The sequence below is a fragment of the Anopheles arabiensis genome, chromosome 2 (assembly GCF_016920715.1).
Source record: "Anopheles arabiensis isolate DONGOLA chromosome 2, AaraD3, whole genome shotgun sequence".
Classification (NCBI taxonomy): Eukaryota; Metazoa; Arthropoda; class Insecta; order Diptera; family Culicidae; genus Anopheles; species Anopheles arabiensis.
The window spans coordinates 23,305,307-23,326,713 of record NC_053517.1 but is presented as its reverse complement, the minus strand read 5'-3'; the positions used below and the strand labels follow the sequence as shown (position 1 = coordinate 23,326,713).

Genomic DNA, 21,407 nt, shown 5'->3' with positions numbered 1-21,407 from the left:
TTTTTTCTATATATTATTGTATTATTTTTCTGTATTTATTTATTTATTTATTTATTTATTTATTTATTTATTTATTTATTTAAAAAATCACCCTGATTTTTTGTATCAAGTAATAGAACATTTACTATTTTTAAACTCCTTCTAGATTACAGCAATACAAAATATATTAAACATTATATACAATGAAAGTTTCGCTGTATTTTAAACATTTTTTCTATTTTAAATATTTTTACATGCGTAACACTCGTGGGTTCAGTGTCTCACGTCCTGTTAAAAAAAATTAAAGCTAAACGTTATATTGTTCCTTATGCACGATTTTAAAAGAAGAAAGCGTTTAGCGCAGTTCATTGTTCGCTTTGTTCCACTCCTCGGCATAGTGCAGACTGTGTATGGAGCAAAAAGTGGGAGGAGCTATGAGACGAATGAGCGAACAGTCTCAAAAGTGACGAAAAGGGGTGAGCTGCTCACTGCACTATGGTAACACACATCGCACAAAAGCGCCCAAAATTGTTGTCCAATTAAAGGCAGTGGTGCAGCAAGACCAGAATACAAAGAAGGCAGTCTTCTCTGAACAATTGCGTAAACTGGAGAAAAAACAATTATGAAATAAATACTTTCTTGTTTATTAATGTTGCATGAAGCATATATCGTGTTTGTATGCGAACGGGTAATGCTGCAATATGTATAATTAAGCTCAAACCCACACAAAACATGGACCTGATAATTCACATTATTGAAATGAGATCATTTAACCCTCTCTCTTAGCCCCTGAAATTCAAATTTTCTGAAACATCCTTTTAGTAATGATTAAAATATTTAACAAGGTCATCACATCAGAGATTGAATGGTTTAGCTTTTAAATAATTTTAACATAAAAAGAAGCCCTAAATGTTAGTTTAAAAAGCACACGAATAAATTTCTCATACAATTAACTTAAAAAAATATTCCAATTTTCTTTTAAAGTATAATAACCTCATCGTGTTACACAAACACATTAATCGTATTATTAGTATCATTACAAAATGTGTTCTTTGTGCTATTAAACGTTCCACGATTAGCTCGGTGGCAGTGAAACGACGACCGAGTGTGTAGCTTGAATCACATACCGCCGCATCGGCATCGGCAACCACCCGGTCCCCGCGGTACCCGACCCGACCGGACCTACCGAAATCAGCTGCTTCTCGCGGTTGCGCCAGCGTTGATGCTGCTGCAACAGTTCATTTTCGCGCTGACTTTGCTCCGTGTAGCACGTGTGCGTGTGCGTGGAGAGAGCAGACACGGTCGCTTGCCGTTTTCCCACCCCTGGTTAGCAACGGATCGTACCGTGATCGGTCGAGTGCAAAGTGCATACGTTTGGTGGAGTTTGTGTACCAAAAAGAAGAAGAAGAAGAAGCAGCAGAAACAAACCGTATAAATATAAAACTAAACGCACCGAATAATAATACGATTCGTTGTCCGTGTTGTGTGCGTTGTGCCATTTTTGTTGTTGTTGCGCGCGAGTGTACGTTAATCCAGCGCGTTCCCGATTTCACGCTTGATCAAGCGATCAGGGTATTAAGTTCGTCATCGTCATCGTCGTCTTCGAGTGAATGAAGAAATAGGTACACGGTTGTGCGGCAGCAGCAGCAACGACAGCGTCTTAGTGACTAGTTCGCACGAGCGGAGTTATTGAATGAAGCGAATAAAATTCCACGCCTGCTCGGATGCTGCTGCCGTGAGAAGTGGTGCTCGATTGGAATGCAGATTCCCGTTGTGATCTGTGCCGTCAGTGTGCGCTGGTGCTGTGTGTGTGTGTCTATGTGCTTTGACGCCAATACTGATCTCGACCAACTCGTGTGTAATTAAATATTTGCATTGATTTTGCGTTTGCTGATTGAGAAAAGAAAAAGGAGTTTGTTTTCGGCCGCCGTTTGATACTTTTTGGTTCAAGTTAGGAAGAGAAGAAACCCCATCGTTTGCGTGTGCTGTGTGGATGCACCGGTCCGGGTGCATCGATGCAGTGTCGATCGGAACCGCTCGATGAGTTTGGTGACGTGCGGATTGCGATCAGCGAGTCTGCTGCCGGGAACGCCCACCACGGAGCGGCCACGGTGCCGAAGGAAGCAGACCGCCGGCACCGGAATGTTGGAGACGGGCACGGCATCCAGCGGGGGCGACGCAGGGACGCAGCCGGGCGGCAGCTGTCGAAACAGCGGCGGCACGGGCGTGCTGCAACCGTCCCAAAACAACGGCGGCAGCCACGCGGACGATAATGCCATCCCGGCCGATCTGCGCTGGATGGAGCGGATGGTGATGGAGGCCGAACAGCAGTACCCGGGCGAGCTCGGTGAGTAGTTGAGGCGGCAAATCGGCATCCAAGCCAGGACAGGGCAGGGCAGGGCACACCGACGGGGCAATTTGATCCAGCGCGCTGGGTTAGATTTTCATACGCGGCTCGAGCGGCCCAAGCGAAAGGTGGACAGGCGGGAGGTGATCGTGCACTCATGCATAATTTCGAACCAAACGCAACAGGGCCGGTCGGGTTGGGTACGGCCTCCGGTACGTTTCATTAGATACCGCAGCATCTCTCCGTGTATTGCCGTTGCCGATAGAAGCCTTAAATATTGTTCTACGGCGTTCGTTCGATCGGTTCGATCCGGGGCCCCCCGGATAGGATTACACGACTGATGGTGATCGGTTCGTTGAGAGGGGGTAATGGGGTGTTGGATTTTTTATTCGATTTCTCAATGGAGCACCTTTTTTCCCCTCTGTCTCTCTGTCCATCGAATGTGCTTGCCGACGTCATCGACACGACTTGGGCCGTATTTTGGCTTTGCTTGGTCGTGGTGCTGATACGGTTGGAAGCGTTCCAGTGATAGTGAGACACCAAATTGAGGATAGTCATTTTTTTTCGGCAGTAGCTGAGACACTGCATCGGGCTTTTGGTGCTTGTTTTTTTCAGAATGAAGGTTGTTTTCCACCGGTCCCGGGACCGGATCATCAGGTGTAATTTATACCTCTTTCGAAGTGGTAAGGAAATGCTACCCATTCTCCCTCCCCCCCATACACCCATAGGGATGTGTGTTTGATGGGAAAGTGTAAGAATTTGTTGGATTTTTTTCTGTTTTTTTGGTGATTGGAAACTATTTCTGAATGGACGCAGTTTTTATGCGTGTGTGTTCGGGTATCGATCACATGCGAGAAAACGATCAACTTTGTAAGTGTCTGTGCGTGTCTGTTTCGATGTTTTATTCACAAAAGGAAAGGAAATGATAAAAAAGAAGTGGAAAAATGATATCATCGCTCTTTTTTTCTGATAACTATGCTTGTGAGTGAGTATAAAATTAGAAAAATAAAAAAAGTTTATATTTTTGGCTTTTTGTAATACAAATTAAGATCCATTTCGTTAACGGATGGAACTTTTCACAAATTTATATCTCGCCAAATAATGACCCAGATATACATACTTTACGAAAGAATATTCAAATCCTCAACGAATACCAACGTTTTATACAAAAAAAAAGTCATAATCAACATACTTTTTCGCTATTTCCGGCTGTTATTCGAATTTCACCGAGCTGCGTTCTCCTTTTTGTAACTCCTTTTGTGGACCTTTTTGTGCAGCTAATTAAACGTTTATTTCAAATATGTGAGAAATTTCAAATTCGGCCTGTGTACAAACCCTTTTATTTAGGATCACAAGTGATTTTTGCTTCAATAAATTGAACATACACTATAGAACAACTGATAAAAGCTTTCTGATTCAAACATAATTTAATATAACAATTCAAATATAAAACGTTAAAGAACTTGATTGGTAACGTGTAATTAAACATCTCCTATTATCCAATCAATCATTGTCCACCTAGTGCCAAGGGGTGGTAAAATGATCATTGAAACCTATGCTTCCGATACAGTTCCAATACGCTGGAAAGTTGTCAGACACAACTATTAGCCCAACAATTACCTGGTCCGGCCAGTCGGGCAAGCGGTGGCAAGTGTTCCCGTTCCCAAATCGCACCCAATCGTCGGGTCGGATCGTGTCCCCATTTGGCTAATAATAATTATTGCTTCCCTATCCTTCCCTCGTTTCAGTTCGCACCGACAGTCCGTACTTCCTGTGTTCCGCCCTGCCGAACCACTGGCGCTCGAACAAAACGCTCCCGAGCGCCTTCAAGGTGATCTCGCTCGGGGACGTCAGCGACGGCACGATGGTCACTATCCGGGCCGGCAACGACGAGAACTTCTGTGCCGAGCTGCGCAACTGCACCGCCGTGATGCGCAATCAGGTGGCCAAATTCAACGATCTCCGGTTTGTGGGCCGCAGCGGACGAGGTAAGCCACTTCCAGTCAATCTCTTTCCCTTCCATCCTCGCCCCTTGTCCATATTTCTTCCTTTAGTCGTGCGTGTTTGTGTGTGCGTATCGGGACCATATGGTCTAAGCATTGATAATTATGGCACACCATTCATCGTAAGAATTGCAATTATATTTTATAACGAATTCGGTGCACCTTTTGGCGAAACACGGGACTGCTGCTGCTGCTGCTGCTGTTGCTGCTACTGGCGTGACCGGTGAGGTGCATTTCCAAAGTGTCGATATGACGCATGCATGCATGCATGCGCCGAAGTACATCTGTTATCCTCGCATTTTGTGTAGTCGATTAGAGAAAAAAGAAAGGCAGGCGTTTGTGTTGTACTGCAATTCTTTTCAGAACCTTCCAGCATCGCTCATTGTTCCAATTCTTCTCCAACACATGGCAGTGTTATTCGCCATTAGTTTAGGGCAAAACGCTTTCAAGATGCACGAGCAACACCTTGTTCGGCTGGATGCAACGGCGGTAGAGGCGCATCATTTCTTGTGCTGTTGCTGCTGGTAGCGATACTGTTGTTCGGTGAGGTGTAACCGATAGCAACAAGTTCCTGCTGACGTTTCGGGTACGGGAGGAGTTTGACATTCGCAGACAGATCAGGCAGCAGGCTTCCTGTTCGGGTTCTTTCCTATGGTTTCTAGGACGCTTCAAGCGATCACATTACCCTCGCTCGATACTTGTTGGAGAGTGTGTGTGTGAGAGACAGAGAGAGAGAGGGAGATAGAGAGTGAGCAAGAGCTACAACGTTGGAGACACCCTGAACGCTAGAATATGCGCGTGATGGGGTTTGACGTGTGAGGGGTAACCATAGGACGTGCCCGACGACGTGTGCACGGTACTGGAGTGTTCTTGCCTGCTTCAATTTATCAGGCCCCAGATCCAGATCCCGGCACCGGGAGAAACAAACAGATCAGTTCCACGTTTCCAGCGATCCAGCGCGCTCCGGAAAGGGGCAAGCACGCGGTGCGGACGGCCTCTCTCTCCTGTACCTTTATTCATCGCGTGATAAATCGCTGCACGCTTCGGGGCCGTAGGTGCCGGCGGCAGATTTTGGACCGAGAGGGTTTTGATGAATTCCCCCCCCCTCCAGGTATCTCGACAAATACTTCCGACACGCGTCATTAATAAAATCGCAGGGTTCGTCTCATTTGTTCTGTTTTTTTGTTGTTTGTCGCTCTCTTTCTCAACATCTCAACAAAAGAGGTCACGAGCCGAGGCCGAGATAACTTCATTCTTAGCTCATTATGTCCCGGTTGGTCGGTTGGGCGGGGGGAGAAGATTCCCGCTTTGATGTTGCATGGCCGAGAGGAAGGGGTTCGTCGTCTTCGCCGTCTCAATTCAAGAAAGACGACGACCGAACTGTCTGTCTGTCTGTGGAAAATAAGGCCCGATACGGAAAGGCAATCGACCCATCGCTCATCCGCTGGCCAGCCTTTATCTGCATAAATCCTCTCCTGCTAGGAGGGGCTAGGGCCCGGCATTGTAAAGGAGGGTGGACGCGCGTTGAGCCACGAGTCCTTGAGCCGATTAGAATCGGGTGTGGCGGCGGCGGCGGTGGCGGCTAATTTTCTACCCCGAACCAGCCCCGAACATCATCCAACAAACAAATAAGGCCCCGCGAACGGTTCATCGAGAGCGGACGAGGAGGATCTTTTCATCGCCCGAGCTAATATTAATGAGGATGTTAGGCACTGTTTTCTTATTTACGATCATCGCATCGATCTATCTAAAGAGCCGTGTGCGCATATGCAGCGTGTTATGATCGTGTTTCTGGGTGCTTTGTGTTCTGTCGCTTGCTGCCTTCTGCCGATGGTGCTATTTTGTGCGCTGTTCCTCCGGGAAGGTGTTTTTGTGTGTTGTGTTGTGTGTTGTCCCTTTCCCCCACCTCCACGAGACGTCTTGACGCGCGCGGTGTGCCGGTCCGGGTCCTCATGGGGTGAGGACTCCCCTTTTCTGTCCTGGGATATGGCTATAAACAAGTATATTACACAAAATGTGTCATAAAGCCGTCGGACGATGGATGGGTTCGAACGTGTCGCAGAAGCGGTATCGGTGAAAGCAAACCCCAGCGCGAGGGCGGTTCCAGGGGGCTTTCCAGGGGGTGTAAGCGAAGGGTAACCACTAAAGTGCGCCACAAAACATCTCTCCCCCCCCACCGCCACCTATCCCAAGCCCAAGCTCGAAATCCTACATCACCCGTGCGCAAGACATTAAAGGGACACAACATTGTAGCTGTAGACGATGTGGCCGGACCACACCGTCTCTCAGTCACAGGAACTCTCTATCTCTCTGAGGGAAGCCTAAGGTTCACAGCCCGAACCCGGGAGCAAGCCGACTGCAGCCGACGAGCGTACAGTTCACGAGCAGCACCACCTTTTGCCAGCAGCCACCGGGTGCCGGGTCCCAACTGCAACACACGGCTGAACATAAATTATTGGCAGTGTGTGTGTGTGTTTCAAACTGAAAACTCTAAAAACCCTCCATCCCTGAAGAGAACACCTTTCGGATAAAGCAACACAAAGGCACAGGCCCGACCAAGGCAGGAACGATATTTTGCGCAACCGAAATGCGCGCGCGAAAGGTTAAGGCAGAATCGTTAAAACGAAGTGTTAATATGCCTTTAATACATTTAAATTGTCGGTTAAATCATGTTTATGGTGGCGGCGGCGGCGACGGCGGCATGCATCAGAAAGAAGCGAGTGAACCGCCGGTGCTATTGTGTCCAGGCCGATGAGGGAACGAGAACGGACGGAAGAGAGACGGAAGGGCAGAGATAGTTTAATGGCCGCGTGTGGAACAACAAAACAAAAAATGTAGAATGTAAATTAATTGTTGAACTGATTTCGGTTTGAGAGTAACATTTTTGAACGGCTTGATCGATGACTTTAAATTGTGTCCCTGACGTCACTCGGGGGGACAGGAGGACGGTTTGCCGGGCGGGGACAAACCAAACGCGCATCATAAGCAGCATTGTTTTCGCATGTTAAACTGCCACCCAATCACTGGCGCAGCTGGACAAAATTTAATTTTATGCTGCCTTCGTCGGATGATGGCTGTTGTTGCTGTTGCTGTTATGCTGCTGCTGCTGCTGCTGCTGCTGCTGCCCTACCGACTGTCCACGGCAGTGCGCGCGTGTGTTCGGGCATCGGGCTCTCGTTTTAATTGTATCGTCAAACCATTAAGGCCACCCACCACGCTTTCAGGTGGGAAGGGTGGGTGGGTGGGTTAGTGTTCTTAAAGGACACCATGGACCCCCTCCCCCCGGTAGCCAGATCCTATCTGCACGTGACATTTAAAGGGAAGGCTTCTGGGGTAAGGGACTGTTGGACATAGGGAGAGCAGCAGCAGCAGCAGCAGGGGAAATGCGATGATGGTCACCGAAAGAGCATAATAAGTTCATTAACAGCTTCCCTCCACAACCCCCCCTCCCCTCCCCACCGAAACGACTGCTTGGCCCCCTTCCCGTCGGGTATGTTTCCCACTGGTTTCGCTTTAACTTTTCCATCATTTTCACCTCCAAAACCCCCTCTCGGGAAACACGCTTACCCTTTTCCGAAAAATCTTGCGGCCAGTTTTGTCAACCGGACCGGGCATTTGCGGTGGCACGGTAAACATAAAGCACACACACACACACACATACAAAAGGAGGAAAATGGACAACGCAAAAACAGCATCATAATAATCTTTTACATACTTATCTCTCGTTTTTGCTTTTGTTCGCACAAAGCCCCTTGGTGGGTGGGCGCCGGTAGTGGGACTGGTTCGTAAAGCGGATTACATTTTTAATATGTTGCGCATTTTAGTGTGTGAATGTGAGAGAGAGTTGTTGTTCTTATTGCTGTTGGTGGAAGATCGGTGTAATCTTCCGAACCAAAAAGGTGGCAAAAGTTTGCAAACAAAGAGTCAAAACAGAATGCGAGCTTAGGGAATCGGGGGAAGGAAGGGAGCGAGAGTTGGCCAAGTAAATAGGGGCACCCAGTATGGTCGTTTGCTGGGCCTCTGAAGATCGACTGCACGGGATTGTGCGGGAGGTTTTGTCTAGGTAAACGGTGACGCCGTTTCACTTTGAAGTGTTCTGCGTGCGGAAACGGGAATGGTGGTGCATCATCATCATACAAGTGGACAAGTCTATTAAAATACCAGCATTTTCATTAATGGACGTTTCTTCTGTTTTTTTTTTTCATTTTTATTTTCTTTACAGGGAAAAGTTTTACGCTTACTATCACGATCTGTACGACGATGCCACAGGTCACCACGTACTGCAAGGCGATCAAGGTGACGGTGGACGGTCCCCGGGAGCCGCGATCGAAAACGAGTAAGTTGAGCTGCATTAGAAGCTGCTGGAGGGGTATTGGTTTGGGGTTGTGTGAATGGTGGTACAACCTGTGTAGTGCAATCGTAATCTAGTGTAATGTGACGACATAGAAAGAGAATGCAGTGTAAAAAGGGAAGGCGAAGGGAAGATAAAGAGGTACTTTAATTGTGATTAACGCAAAGATTAAACCAACAACGGACGGGTAGTTGCAAATGAATTCAAAAGTAAAATAGTGTAAAATGCATCCCTTAACTTTTAACAGTGTGTCAATTCGTCTGTATTTTAAGGAGAACGCATGGCTAGGGAAGAAGAAGCTGAATTAGTCAACGACAGAAGAATCAGTTAAAATTGTGATCGAAATGAACTTTCTTTGCAAGTAAAAGTATTGCATTAGAATATTAATTTAACGTTTATTAAACAATTGAAGATCTTGGAGAGTTTATTACAACTAACACACAACTGTATTGTGCAACTGGTTTGTAAAGGCAGAGTAGAAGGAAGAACTTGTTGAAAACAATGCTTTCTGTCCAGCTATAATAACTCAATTTTTTGCTAAACTGATAACAAATACCTTGAATTAACCTCGCTTGAGCGTGTTGGAAAATGTACCGATTATTGAACATTGTCGAGCATTATTACCAAACACGTTATTATTACTTACCATAGCAAATTACCATTATCACCATTAGGTTTTTCAGGGGTTATGGGTCACATTATTTACTCTTTCTTACGGGAAATGAATTTTTATGATGGTAATTCGACTCTAAGGTATCCTTTTGGACATATCCAATAGAAAATTTCCAACGAGACTGTCCAAAAAGTCCGTGCCATAGAGCCTGTCATGTAAAGTTCACTTCCCATAAGAAAAAGTCAAGGACAACTATGTGCACGCCTGAAAAATCCTGTATTCCTCTCTCATCTGTGATAATAGAACTAGTGATGGGAAAAATGAAGTTTTTGTCGGAATCGATTCCGGCTAGCTCCGCAGTTTTCTGGAATCAATTCCGGATAGTAGCGTAGTAAGATAGTAGGTCCGGAATCCATTCTGGCTTCGGCTACGGAATCGGAATCGACTCCGGAATCGGTTCCGGAATAGGCTCTCGAATCGGAATTGGCTCCTAAATTAGAAACGGCTTCGAAACAGAGTCAGTTTCGTCATCGCCATAAAAGTAGGCGTTTGGGTCCAATCATATTACGTATTGATAATCGCAAAAACATCAAAATTTACTTGTAAAAGATCCATTCTTATGGAGATTCCCGGACTGATTTCGCTCCGGAGTCAACTCTGGAATCGGCTCCGGAGTCTACTTCGGAATCGGCTCCAGAATCGACTCCGGAACTTATTTTGAACACGGAGCCGCCCTCCCACCACTAAACAGAACAGTAAACAATAAGACAAAAACATAATGATTGAAATACTATTTTTGGCTTTGGTCAATGAAGTTTGAAGAATGAAGTCCTGTTTCAACTGTCATGTCATTTATAGGTCTGATTTACCTGCTGCGATGGTTGAAAATAGTAACTTCAATCGCATGCATCTATAGTAATCAATAGAATCTTTAAACTCATAAATTCAAATCTAAACCTTCTAGCTGAAGTTTCTAGATCAACACTCACAAACAATCAGCGTTCAGTCGTTCGAATTCACGCAGCATTCCGAACCGTGTCCAAACTATCAGCGACAAACATCTTTGTTAAGACGGTACTTTTATCTCAACCCCTTCTAACACCCAAACCGCACAGACTGCGAACGGAACAACCAAGGGGGGGTTATTTGTGTGTGGTTGATGGTGGTGCATGCAGAACTGCTCTCTGTACGGCGGGCTTGAGAACTCCGGCGCAAAACAGATATCGGTACGCCCGCTCGGTTTCGCCCGCGCCTTATCGTTGAACGGGGTGGGGTGAACGCGCGTCTCGACATTGGGCCCCGGTTGGGTGTGTGTTTTGTTTTTCCCTCTCTCCTCTCATGCTTATCAGTTAAGCACGACGGCCGGCGGGATAAGAATAAGAGTGGCGTCGCGACCCGTCCGCTCCTTCACTTACCCCATACCATACCCCTTTTGCCCCATAACCATTGCCAGTGGCCAGACAAGTTTGTGCCTGCTCAGTATGGTAAGGGTGTAAGAAAAATTCTCACGGTACAACGCTTGCCTCATGCCCGTTCCCCGCTGCCCAGATATGTGTGTGGTGTTAGCGAGTGACCGACCACTCGGGAGACGTGTATCGCAGGTTTGGAAGCGATATGGAGGCTGGATAAGCGAAAAGGTTAACTACAGTTGTACATTGCCTAATAACAAAGTTCTTGTAAGGCAATCGCTAACTGTTGGGCTAGTATAAATAGCAAAAGGCGCAAGGTGTGATCATGACTCATAGGAGGGAGAGGTAAAATGATTTCAATTATTAACCCACGAAACCCACGCGTACGCAGAGCACAGAAATCAAGCAGGCCTTGCTTTGACAGGCTATGATTAGCTTCGGACGGGCTAATGCCTTTTGCAACACGTGGCCCGATTAACACGTGGAACACGCGGGTAGCTGAAGAGCTGAAGAACGTGCGCACGTGTGTGTGTGTGTGTGTGTGTGTGTGTGTGTGTGTGTGTGTGTGCTTGAACGGAAGCAGCAGTTCAATTAATGGGAATTTTACGATCCTTTTTCCCCCGCCCGACTGGGCGACTGGGAATTAGTTGTTTTGTAAGTGATTTAGAACCCACCGCGTCTGGTCTGGTGTGTGTCGGCTGGTGCGTACCGTTTGCTCATTGGAACTAGTATTTATGGATGTTTCAGTGACATTCAAGTCCTCTCCCATATCGTAACAATGTTGGACAATGTTGGGCACAGCAGTTCCATTGACAACTTCCCGTGCGACAGTGGCACATGTGGGACTTTCATGTGGAGCCGTGCGTTTCTCGGCATTGGTGGTTCCGTTTTCTTCTCGCCTTTCAAACGAAGAAGGCTTTGGCAGTAAAAACACGGCACACGGTGGTAGCGGAAAATCTAACAAACCGGGCCGAACGGGTATGGATTCGAAACCGATAGTTAGAGCGTGCCATGGGTCGCAAGGCTTCTGTTGTCCGTTGTTGAGGAACGCTTGGGAGAGGGGGTGGAGGGGCCATAAAAATATTTATTAGCCTCGAAGCAAACACAAACGCATCGCACAAAAGTCGATACCGTCGAATGATGCTGGTGAACAACTGCAATACGATGCTTAAAGACGAGGCTCCATTGTAGGCCCCTCCACCCCCCCTGTGTTGCAAAGCAGCCCAAATGGCACCGGGCGGGTGTGCCTGGTGAAAGCCAATTAGAGCACACAATTACATAATGTCGTTCCGTACGGCGTGGCGCAGAGCATCGCACCGAGCTCAAAGGATTCGTTGTTGCAGGTTGCTGTGCTGTGTTCTATGATGCTCCAAAAAACGCCGTCGTCCTGGGCCAGTGGGGACGATATATAGGAAACGTAAAAATAAATGCGAGTCATTCAATATCATGTCGCATAGCCGTCGCATACGGGCACACTCGGCTTCTCGGGCAAACGGAACCCCAAATCGGAATGTGCAGCGCCCAAAACTGCATCTCCCATTTTGGGGAATGGGATGCAGTAGAAGTGAAACAACAAAAAAAAACACTCCCTTACACACACAAAAGGCACACTAAATGGCAGAAGAAGAGAGAGAGATTCGTCCTCAGCTAATGATCCCTTCACTCAGGGGCTCGGCGTTCGCTTCCCGCAAGCGTAACCGCAACCGAATTCCCTTTTATATTCTCAATTTTGCGTGTGTGCATGTGTCCTCTCTGGTCCACAGGACGCTGCTGTGTCGCTGCTGTCTTCGGCAGTGGTGGGCGCACGGGTAGATGTGACCGTTTGCAAGAAGTCACATTCCCAACGATGGTGGGGCAGTAACATGAGATCTCTTTATTTTGTTGGTGTGCTCCTGTGTGTACTTCAGGATTCATCACCGGCCGTTCCCGGGTCAGTCCGGTGGGAGTCCGGCGGTTCTTTATCTAATCCCCAAACCACACCGCCACGGTCACGGGGAGGGGGGGGAGGTTTTGCTGTTTGTCTCTGTGTCTATGTCTCTTTTTGCTGGGCTTTTGCACACACTGATTGTGTACTGTGTTTCCAATTCAACAGATATGCCGCAGATGCGTCCACCGCCGCTGCATCGGTTTTTGGAGCAGCCCGCGTTCAACCATCATCACTACCCGGGGCGACCGGGCTCGTTCGGTGGCACTGGTGGGAGCAACACCGGCAGCAGCAGCAGCAACAACAACAACAACAGCAACAACAACGGCGGCGGACTTGGCAGTAACGGTCTCGGCACAGGATCGACCGGCAGCTTGGGCGGTGGTGGTACCGCAGGCACCGGACACGGGAACGGAAACGGCAAATCCTCGTCTGTCAACTACAGTGCCGTCAGCAGTACCGGTAGCACCACGAATCTTCATACCCATCACCCACATCACCATCATCATCATCATCATGGCAGCGGTGGTGGTGGTGGAGGAGGAGGAGGAGGCAATATGGCCATCAATACCAGTGCCGAATCGAGCAGTGATTACAAACCTAATCTCGCGTTTTCAGGTAACGTGTGTTCCCATCCGGTTGTTGTTGTTTAGAAGGCAGGGCAGGGGTTTGGGGGGAAGCGCCTTTGCTGTGAGAGGAGGGCGCGTCGTACGAGAGCACTACTAACATTGACATTTTGGACGATTTGTTAAAAGTGTTTTTTGAACTTTTTGAGGGAAGCAGGGCAACGCCGTCCGATACGGTTACGACACGCTCTACGGGCAAAAGCGGGCACAAACGTTTTAATTGTGGTGAATTATGGTTATGTAAAACGAAGGGCCATCCGCCAAGCACTGTAGGGGGGGGGGGGGGACAATAAAAGGGCAGCCGAGAGATATCGCTCCATCGATGACGATTCGCACGTTTATACACTGGAGCGGGAATTGCTTCTGTTGCAAGGGACTTGTTCTCGTTCTGCAAAATAACAATTTGCAACGGTTGAGCGAAGTTTGATTCTACGCAGGGGCAGTAGCAGAAAATTAGAAACCAAGCGGCAACAACATCATATGGAGGTAAATTGCTTTTTATCCATTTTATGCTTTTTTCGCATCGGGGCAATTGCAAACTCACCTGTCATTGCCCGTGAAGGCGCGTAAGGTGCGCGCAACCAAACAGCAAACAGCAAACAGCACAAAAAATCAATGAGAGCGCATGCAAATAAACGTACGAATTGATCGGACAGCACTGATCGCCGACCGATGATGATGATGAGGTGATGAGAGACCTTTCTTCTCGGTCAATTTGGCCCGATTATAGGGATTTCTTTCATTTCCGCCACCGAGCGCATTCGCGGCGATTCGCGTGGATCTGTTGGGGGAAAATTGGTTGCTTGGTGAAGGGCAACAACTACTCGTGTTTGGCAGTTAATCACGCGCCAGCCGCCCAGTCAGGCGTATCCAGTGCACCGCGGGAAGGAATGATGGGTGCAAAGGGGGGAAAGAAAATTGATTTCCCTTGTTCCTTTTGCGCACGACGCATTCGACACATCGACGGCATCGCTGACGAAGATGATCGTAGCGGGCCATGGCTATGATGATTGGATGCAACAACAAAAAAAAAACGGGCCAAATTATTTCCCATCATCTTCCCGCTGCGCTTCTGAGAGCGAACGGGTTCTTAGTGTGCTTTGGCAAGGTGGAAACCGATATGTCACGAGCACGCCACTTGTACGGTTACGGGGCAAAACAAAGGAACTCGTTTCATAATTTCCTTAAAAACGGCACGATAAATCATTCGCGTTGTGTTCGGTGTGGAATAGTTTTACACACGCGAGCCAACCCTTCTCCAACATACTGTGACTGTACTGCCAGTGCAAAAGAGTAAATTAATCTTCTTAATTAATCAATCCGGCGGAAATCAGACGCGCCCCGCACACCGACGTCATCGCACACGCACGTGCACGGCACAGAAACGTTCCGCTCGGAAACATCCGTTTTGGGTCTCTCTTCTCGACCCGAAGCGCGTAGGATGTGGTGCCCTCAGCGTATTACCCTGCCACTGCCAAAACATTGTCAAAACATTGTCAATCAATTTAAGGCAAAATTACTAATTAATTATCCCCAAGCCCGAGAGCAGCAGTGGGTGGGTGTGCGTAAAAGTTACGCGCTGCTGCTGCTGCTGCTGAGCGTCGCATGCTGGAGACAGTTTCCAAACAGTTTTGAGGGAGGGAGAGCACATATTTTGTGATTAACTTTTCAATAATCCAGCTCATCACGATCCTGGTTGGCCATGCTTGGTGGGCTTGCTTGCACAAGGTAACGAAGCAATTCTTTGCCCAACTCTCACAGTAGTCTGTTGGTTGGCCCCAAACGCTTCCCCGGGGGGCGAATGCAAGGGAGGGGGAGTGGTGGCGCAAGAGAGGGCGAAGGGGGCCAGTTTAGTTGTCTGTTAGTTTTCTAAAAATGACAACCCCTCTCCAAATTGGCCCGCAAAAAAGGTGGGGATGCACCCAGGCTTTCGGGCCGATGATGGCATTCGGGATGAATAAGTAAGCCAAAATCGATTAGAAGTGCAATGTGCCCCTCGTACGTCCACACGCACACACACATACAACGGAAGTCCACACATGTCTGCCGGAAGTGCACGACCGGATAATGTGCGAATGAGGTATGCATTCGTTCATCATACCTCGAGCCCGGTGATGATAGAAAACGATTAGACGGATATTATCGATTTGGAATGCAATGTCCGTGGAGTTGTCTGTGTGGTAGCACCGGAGGACCGTTTGCTGATGAAGATGAAGAACTCCTCCAGCCCATATCTGGATGGGGCGGGTTTTTGAATGGATCCTGAAATAGCTTAGCAAAGTGTCAATAGAAAGGCTTTTTGGCTCTCAAAGGCTCCAAAGGCGTTCTTCAGGTGCAGAGGTGTCGGTAGAGGTTTTGCATGCATTGGAGAGCTTGCTGGAGATGAGGAAATGGGATCGTCTTATGCAGCCCGAATGATAGGTCTCTCCCCCTCCCCCCGTACAGTAATGCACCCAGTGGGGGCCGGTTGATGATAGGTTTCCTTATATCCAATTTCATACATCGATTTCTTCGATTTCGGTTTCCGTTCTATTCCGCAGACTACACCAGCGCCACCGACTGGACGAATGGGCTGGTCGGGGCACCGTCCAGCACGTCCTACATGAACACCTTCTCGCCGCTGCAGGCCAGCCCACCGTCGTACGTGGCGTACGACTCCTGCCCGATGGTCGATCATCCCAATTACAGTCTGACGGCGTCCGGAGGTACTACGACCCCTCTTTTCTTTACCCTTTCCACTCCCGAACGACTTCAACCAGCCCCAAATGTAACTCTTACCAGTCGTTTTAGATAACCTTCAACCGTACCAAGATTATTACGGACTTTCTGGACCACCACCACCCCCCGCACCGACAGTTGCCGCGGTGGCACCACCAACGGGGACCAGCACGGTGCAAACGGGCCCGCTCGGTGGACAACTTGCAACCGGTGGCAGCTCGTACGTCTCCAAGACAGGGGAACTGGTGGAAGCGGCCACCGCCACCACCACCTACCCGTCCTATCCCCATCACACCCAATGGACCAACGGGTATCATGGTAGCTATCATCATCATCACCATCATCAGTACAATCACCCGGCCGCCGCTGCCGCCAGTGCTGGCGGGTGTGCCTCATCGCTAGCCGTGGCCGCCCAGTCGCCGGTCAGCTTTCACCCACCGGTGGCTACGGTGGCGGCACCGGCCCCATCGTCTGTCCCTGCGCCACCCCCACCCCCACCGATGGTGCTCTGTCCGCAGATGTTCAGCACCGTCAATCAGAACCAAATCCACGTCCATCTGCACGGTACGGGCAGCGACAAGTTCGAACACTACTTCGGTTCGGCTGACAACGGCTTTACGATTAATTCGTTTCCCGGCCCAAGCATTCGATCAGTGGCGTCCGGCCCGATCGCCTCCACGCTGCACGCGGGCACGGCCGTTGATATCGGTGGCATTGCCGGTGCCCACCACCATCAGGACAGTGGCGGTGGAGCGAATGACACGCTTACAGCGCTACTGTCCGCCCACCATGATGATCCACAGCATTCCGGCGGGTCGGAGCAGCAGCAGCAGGATGAAGGACGGGGCGAAGAATCAGTGTCCGGCGATCCGAGCAGCGTGTGGCGACCGTATTGATCCAGCTGTCGGCGGTGCTTTCGAAGCGGATGGCCATCAGTTTAACGGATCACTTGTAATTCTTCACTTCAGCGAACGTTCGCATGGTGTCGTGGAAAGAAATGGGAAGGTTCTGCGCTGTAGGGAGGGGACAGAGTTAGGAAGAAGCGATTGCAATGGGGGGCTGATTCGAATTGGAGATTTTTTAAACCTGTGCCTTAAAAAAACATTCTTCATATTTAAGCACTTTCAAGCATCTCACATTAACTGCTTTGTATACAGCTTCTATTTCCGAATAAGAATTGTAGAGCAAAGAGGGAAAAGTCCACGGAGACGGACGCGTTCGGTTGTACCTCTTGAGTGTAGTTAGATCGCGATTGCTGTGTATTTCCAGGCTTTATACCTTCGTATGCTCGGTGTATTTATAGTGACACAATTCTGCTGACCCCCCAGCGAGAACTATTTCCATCGCAGGGATGCATGGGGTGGAGGGGGAAGGGGAGGGGGGGAGGTGCGTGCTGGTTTAATAAAAATTACATTCCCTTCGCGTCTTAAACTGTTAGCAACCAGCTATTATACGCACCGTTTTCAGCGCCCGTGTGTGTGTATGTGTGTTTGTGTCAATGTTCGTATGCAATGCGTAAAACTGTGTCAAGCGAAATAGAAGGAGTGTATGATTTACATTGTGATCGGGCATTTGGAGCACACTCTTGAGCACACGACAATCAGCCGATTTCAAGCCCCGAAATCTCCGTTATTGGCTAGTAAACTGTACTCCCGCATCTGCATCTTTGTGTCGTAGAAGAAGAGCCATTCCATTGATGAGTGTGTGTGTGTGTGTTTTTTTTTGTGTCACAAAGAAAAGCTATTCTAATGTTTAATGAATTGATGGATTTCTATAGTTATAAGTTTTCACAACTCCAGTGGATCAATAAGGTTGTACTAAGGTGTAAGAGATAGCAAAAATTACAATAAAGTTAGTAAAATAGAAACAAGTGAAAACTATTGTGTTTTTTTTCTGTTTTAAGTGGTTTAAATTTGATCGTTTGTTTCAAATAGTCATATGCGTGATATCCTTGTACGTTATGTACACTCAAGCGTATATCACGTTGTGGGAAATCGAAGGAAAATGTACAGTGAGTACCAGTGTTGACTATATTTTTCCAGTTTACAATGTTTACAAACTGTACACATATAAACTAAAAAGATGCTCTTTATCTTACTTGAATATTAGCTACAAGAATGGAATTAATACAAACATTCAGTCCAATAATTTTAATTTATTTCAACTTGAATTTTTTATTAATTATAATTTTGGACGGATTTTCATTTATATTACACACATTAAATAATCTTTGACTATAAAAATAGGACAAAAAAATTTGTTAAATGGTTTAACCATTTATTTATTTTTTATTTATTTTAAAATACATTATTACGGCTACGACTCGAAAAAAACTAGATTAATGCTTTAAATAAGGCTGTTGATGAGTAGCAGATACTCTATTGATTCCTTTTAGAACATTTTTTTAGTTAAAATAGGAAATAATTTAAAAAGGTCTCTTTACAACGTAATGCAACGGTCAATATTTAAAAACCGTGTGCCACAAATGAACCGGTTCAGTTTACGTATTGCGAGAACCGGTTCATTTTGCAGGGAGCAGGTAATTTGCAGGACGCTGACGTTGTTGCCCATTGCCCAATCCATGGAAAACATATTTTTTGATACATCTCGAACATAATTTCTAGCATAAACCTGAATTCATTGTGCGAATAAAATTAAAATAAAACCATCCAAAAGGTACAATTGGCTCTACTTTGCAGCGAGTATACGAACCCTGCATTTGCAGCTAGTCGTTTGACAGCTATCGATTGCCGTAGAAAAAGAAAACAAACGCACACGAAAAGATTCTCGTGTTTTGAAACAGCCCAGAACGCAGCACCACTGCAGGCGTTCTATGCGAAAAAAGCAACCTTCCGGTTACCCCGGCGATCCCGTAGACCTTTGGGTGGTGAAATCACCCCGCAAGCAGCAAAGCAGCAACATTCGGGTAAGAAACATCCCCCCTTGTCACCCCAATTCCTGCATTATCATTCAATTACGTTCTATGTTTACAAGGTGGTTTTATTGTTGTTACTGTTTTTTTTCTATCGCCCTTGTCTCCCCCGTTTTCAGACAGCGCAATGTGGTCGAGCATAAAAGATTTCATTTACCGGCATCGGAGAAAATTCATCACCACGGGCGTTGTGATCGGTGGCAGCGTGTTTCTGCTGAAATGGTTACAGTACAAGCTGCGCGAGCTGCAAGAGCGCCAGGCGAAGGAGATTGGCGAAAAGCTGAAGCGCATGCAGCACTACGAGTGTACGGATCGCACCTGCAATCAGACCATTTTGGGCCTGTCGCCAGCCTTGTCCGAGAAAGTGTTTCAAAGCCTCAGCACGGACGACATCCTCGCGAAGCTGCGCACCAACCCGGACAACAAGCTGGAACTATGGGAAGAGCTGCGCATCGTGGCCTTCACGCGGCTCATCACGCTCGTGTACGGCGCCTCGATGCTGGCCGTTACGCTGCGGGTGCAGATCAACATCCTCGGCGGCTATCTGTACAAGGCGACGGTCGAGGATAGTCAGCAGCAGGCGATATCGCTCGAGGTGCAGACGGCTTATCTATCGCTGATACAGCACTTTATGCGTGACGGCATCGATCGGCTGATCGAAATCGTTCGCAAGAATGTGACCACCGTGATGCAGCGGTACAGCCTGAAGCAGCAGCTTACGCTGGCCGACACCGAAACGCTCCTCTGGTCGATCGAGATGGCGCTGAACAATGAGAAGGGCAATCCGATCGACGGTATCGCTACGTACACGCTGCCCAATCCGGGCGCCTCGCTGACCGGTGTCGACGGTGCGTTCAGCACCATGTTCCAGGAAACGCTTGACGTGCTGGAAAGTGTGGAATCGACCGAGGTAAGTCTTGCGAACGTTAGTATCGGGCTGGCCAAAGTGATGGACAAGCTGGCGGACTATTACATGAGCTCGTCGAGTGGGGCGAGCAAACAAAACTCCAAATCGAACCTGAACGTGGAAAGCATCGCCAACATCAACGGAATTACGATTTCGCTTGCAAAGTTGATCCCGATCGTGAACGGACTGGCGAGTAAGGTGGCACCAGTGCCCGCGGGCGCTAACGGTACGGTCAGCAACGGGCTAGTGCCCGCACTGCCCGAGGAGACGGACCTGATGTCGTCGATGATTGTGCATTTCCTACACTCGGAAAAGCTACGGACGCTCGGCGCCAACGTGTACGAAACATTCTGCCACTAGGAGGCGTAGGCGCAGATACAACACATTCTGTATTCGGTTTTAATAGAGTAGCGTAGAGTGCCGTAGCATCGTAGCGCGCAGCAAGACGGGCGAGGCTTACCCGTAACCGGGTTCGTTCAGGTACAATTAGTTATGTGGCAGCCTTCAAGAGTCTACGGAAGGTTGCCTGCAATTGCTGAAACGCGGTCGGTGCACTGTATGACATCTGTCGGAAGCAAGAGAGCAACACATTCGCTAGCATAGGTTTTAACATGGTAACAATGCCAAGAGCTGTGGGAATGGCCGGGCGTGGCTTTGTTTAATTAATGTGATGGATTCGTTTTTCTTTTTTTTAGCTGAAAAGGAACGGTGTAGTTTGAGTCGTGTTTGATTAGGAATTAGCTGGTTCGATAACGGGGATTTCTTATCTTGCTATCGAGTGTGGCATCGTTTGTAAAAGCGGGAAGGCTAAGGGATTAATGGGATGGTCGCAAAAATGGTACACTGTCGTGAACATAAACATTGAACAAAATAAACCTAAAATTATCATACATTAATCATGGTTATTGTTTTGAAAGTAAAATTAAATAATAGTTAAATCACTGCAACCGTTTGCAAAGAAATAACCGAACCTTCGATTAGCAATTTCGCTGTAGTTTTACCGATTTTCCATAAGCCTATCAATTAACTGACGAGCACCATGAATTTACCTGTACTTTAAATGTTTCCTACATTTTTACTAAGCTTATATAAAACAAAAATATGCCCCTTTTGCCTGAAACAAAACGGTATCTTAACGACGCATGCTCTCAGTTTAAAATGAATCCTAAACATCTCCGTAAACATCTCCGTTTAGCAGACGCTAAATGGCTGGAACATTAACAAAAATAGTCCAAAAGATGGTGGCGCCATCTATTGGTGGGATCCAATCGAGCATCCTTGGCTATAAAAGCTACCGCCTTTACCTTTTTACTGTTGTACGGTTTCGCATTGCTTTTATGCATCGCTGAAACTACTACGACAATGCGATTTTATTTATTTTTTTTTATCTTTATCTTTACTATAGCCTCATAGCACAGTGTTTTCACAGTGAAGATTTTCGAAGCCCTTTACTATACGGATTTTTAATTTATCTGCCTAGTAAGATTAATCTGTTGTGATAGGGGTAGCCAACCCCATAAGTGGTACAGAGGCAGGTCTTGACCGACAACGGTTGTTGAGCCAAAAAAGAAGAAAGAAGAAAAAGAAGATTGGGGTAG

The 21,407-nt window shown here is 47.5% G+C and overlaps 2 protein-coding genes across 3 annotated transcripts; both read left to right on the top strand.

The window, feature by feature from the left end:
• The first annotated feature begins 1,124 nt into the window (after positions 1–1,124).
• Positions 1,125–17,847, top strand: LOC120896835 (protein lozenge-like). Of its 2 annotated transcripts, none has more exons than XM_040301310.1 (6): positions 1,125–2,326; positions 4,075–4,314; positions 8,552–8,665; positions 12,795–13,244; positions 15,793–15,957; positions 16,043–17,847. In XM_040301310.1, the coding sequence occupies exons 1-6, from the start codon at positions 2,020–2,022 to the stop codon at positions 16,864–16,866; spliced, it is 2,100 nt and encodes a 699-aa protein (XP_040157244.1). In that variant the 5' UTR covers positions 1,125–2,019; the 3' UTR covers positions 16,867–17,847. The 2 variants fall into 2 exon arrangements, with proteins under 2 accessions (XP_040157244.1, XP_040157243.1); XM_040301309.1 differs by having other exon boundaries at positions 1,126–2,326; positions 16,034–17,847.
• Positions 17,848–18,701: 854 nt separating this feature from the next.
• LOC120894933 (peroxisomal biogenesis factor 3) lies at positions 18,702–20,731 on the top strand. The gene is made up of 2 exons (XM_040297833.1): positions 18,702–18,896; positions 19,022–20,731. Exon 2 carries the CDS (start codon positions 19,030–19,032, stop codon positions 20,167–20,169), a length of 1,140 nt encoding a protein of 379 aa, XP_040153767.1. The 5' UTR covers positions 18,702–18,896; positions 19,022–19,029; the 3' UTR covers positions 20,170–20,731.
• The last annotated feature ends 676 nt before the right edge of the window (positions 20,732–21,407 follow it).

Coding starts and splice junctions, on each gene's coding strand:
- LOC120896835 (XM_040301309.1), top strand. CDS start 2,020: ATGAGTTTGGTGACGTGCGGATTGCGATCAGCGAGTCTGCTGCCGGGA. Junction 2,327..4,074: donor GCAGTACCCGGGCGAGCTCG/GTGAGTAGTTGA, acceptor CCCTCGTTTCAG/TTCGCACCGACAGTCCGTAC. Junction 8,666..12,794: donor GGAGCCGCGATCGAAAACGA/GTAAGTTGAGCT, acceptor CCAATTCAACAG/ATATGCCGCAGATGCGTCCA.
- LOC120894933 (XM_040297833.1), top strand. CDS start 19,030: ATGTGGTCGAGCATAAAAGATTTCATTTACCGGCATCGGAGAAAATTC.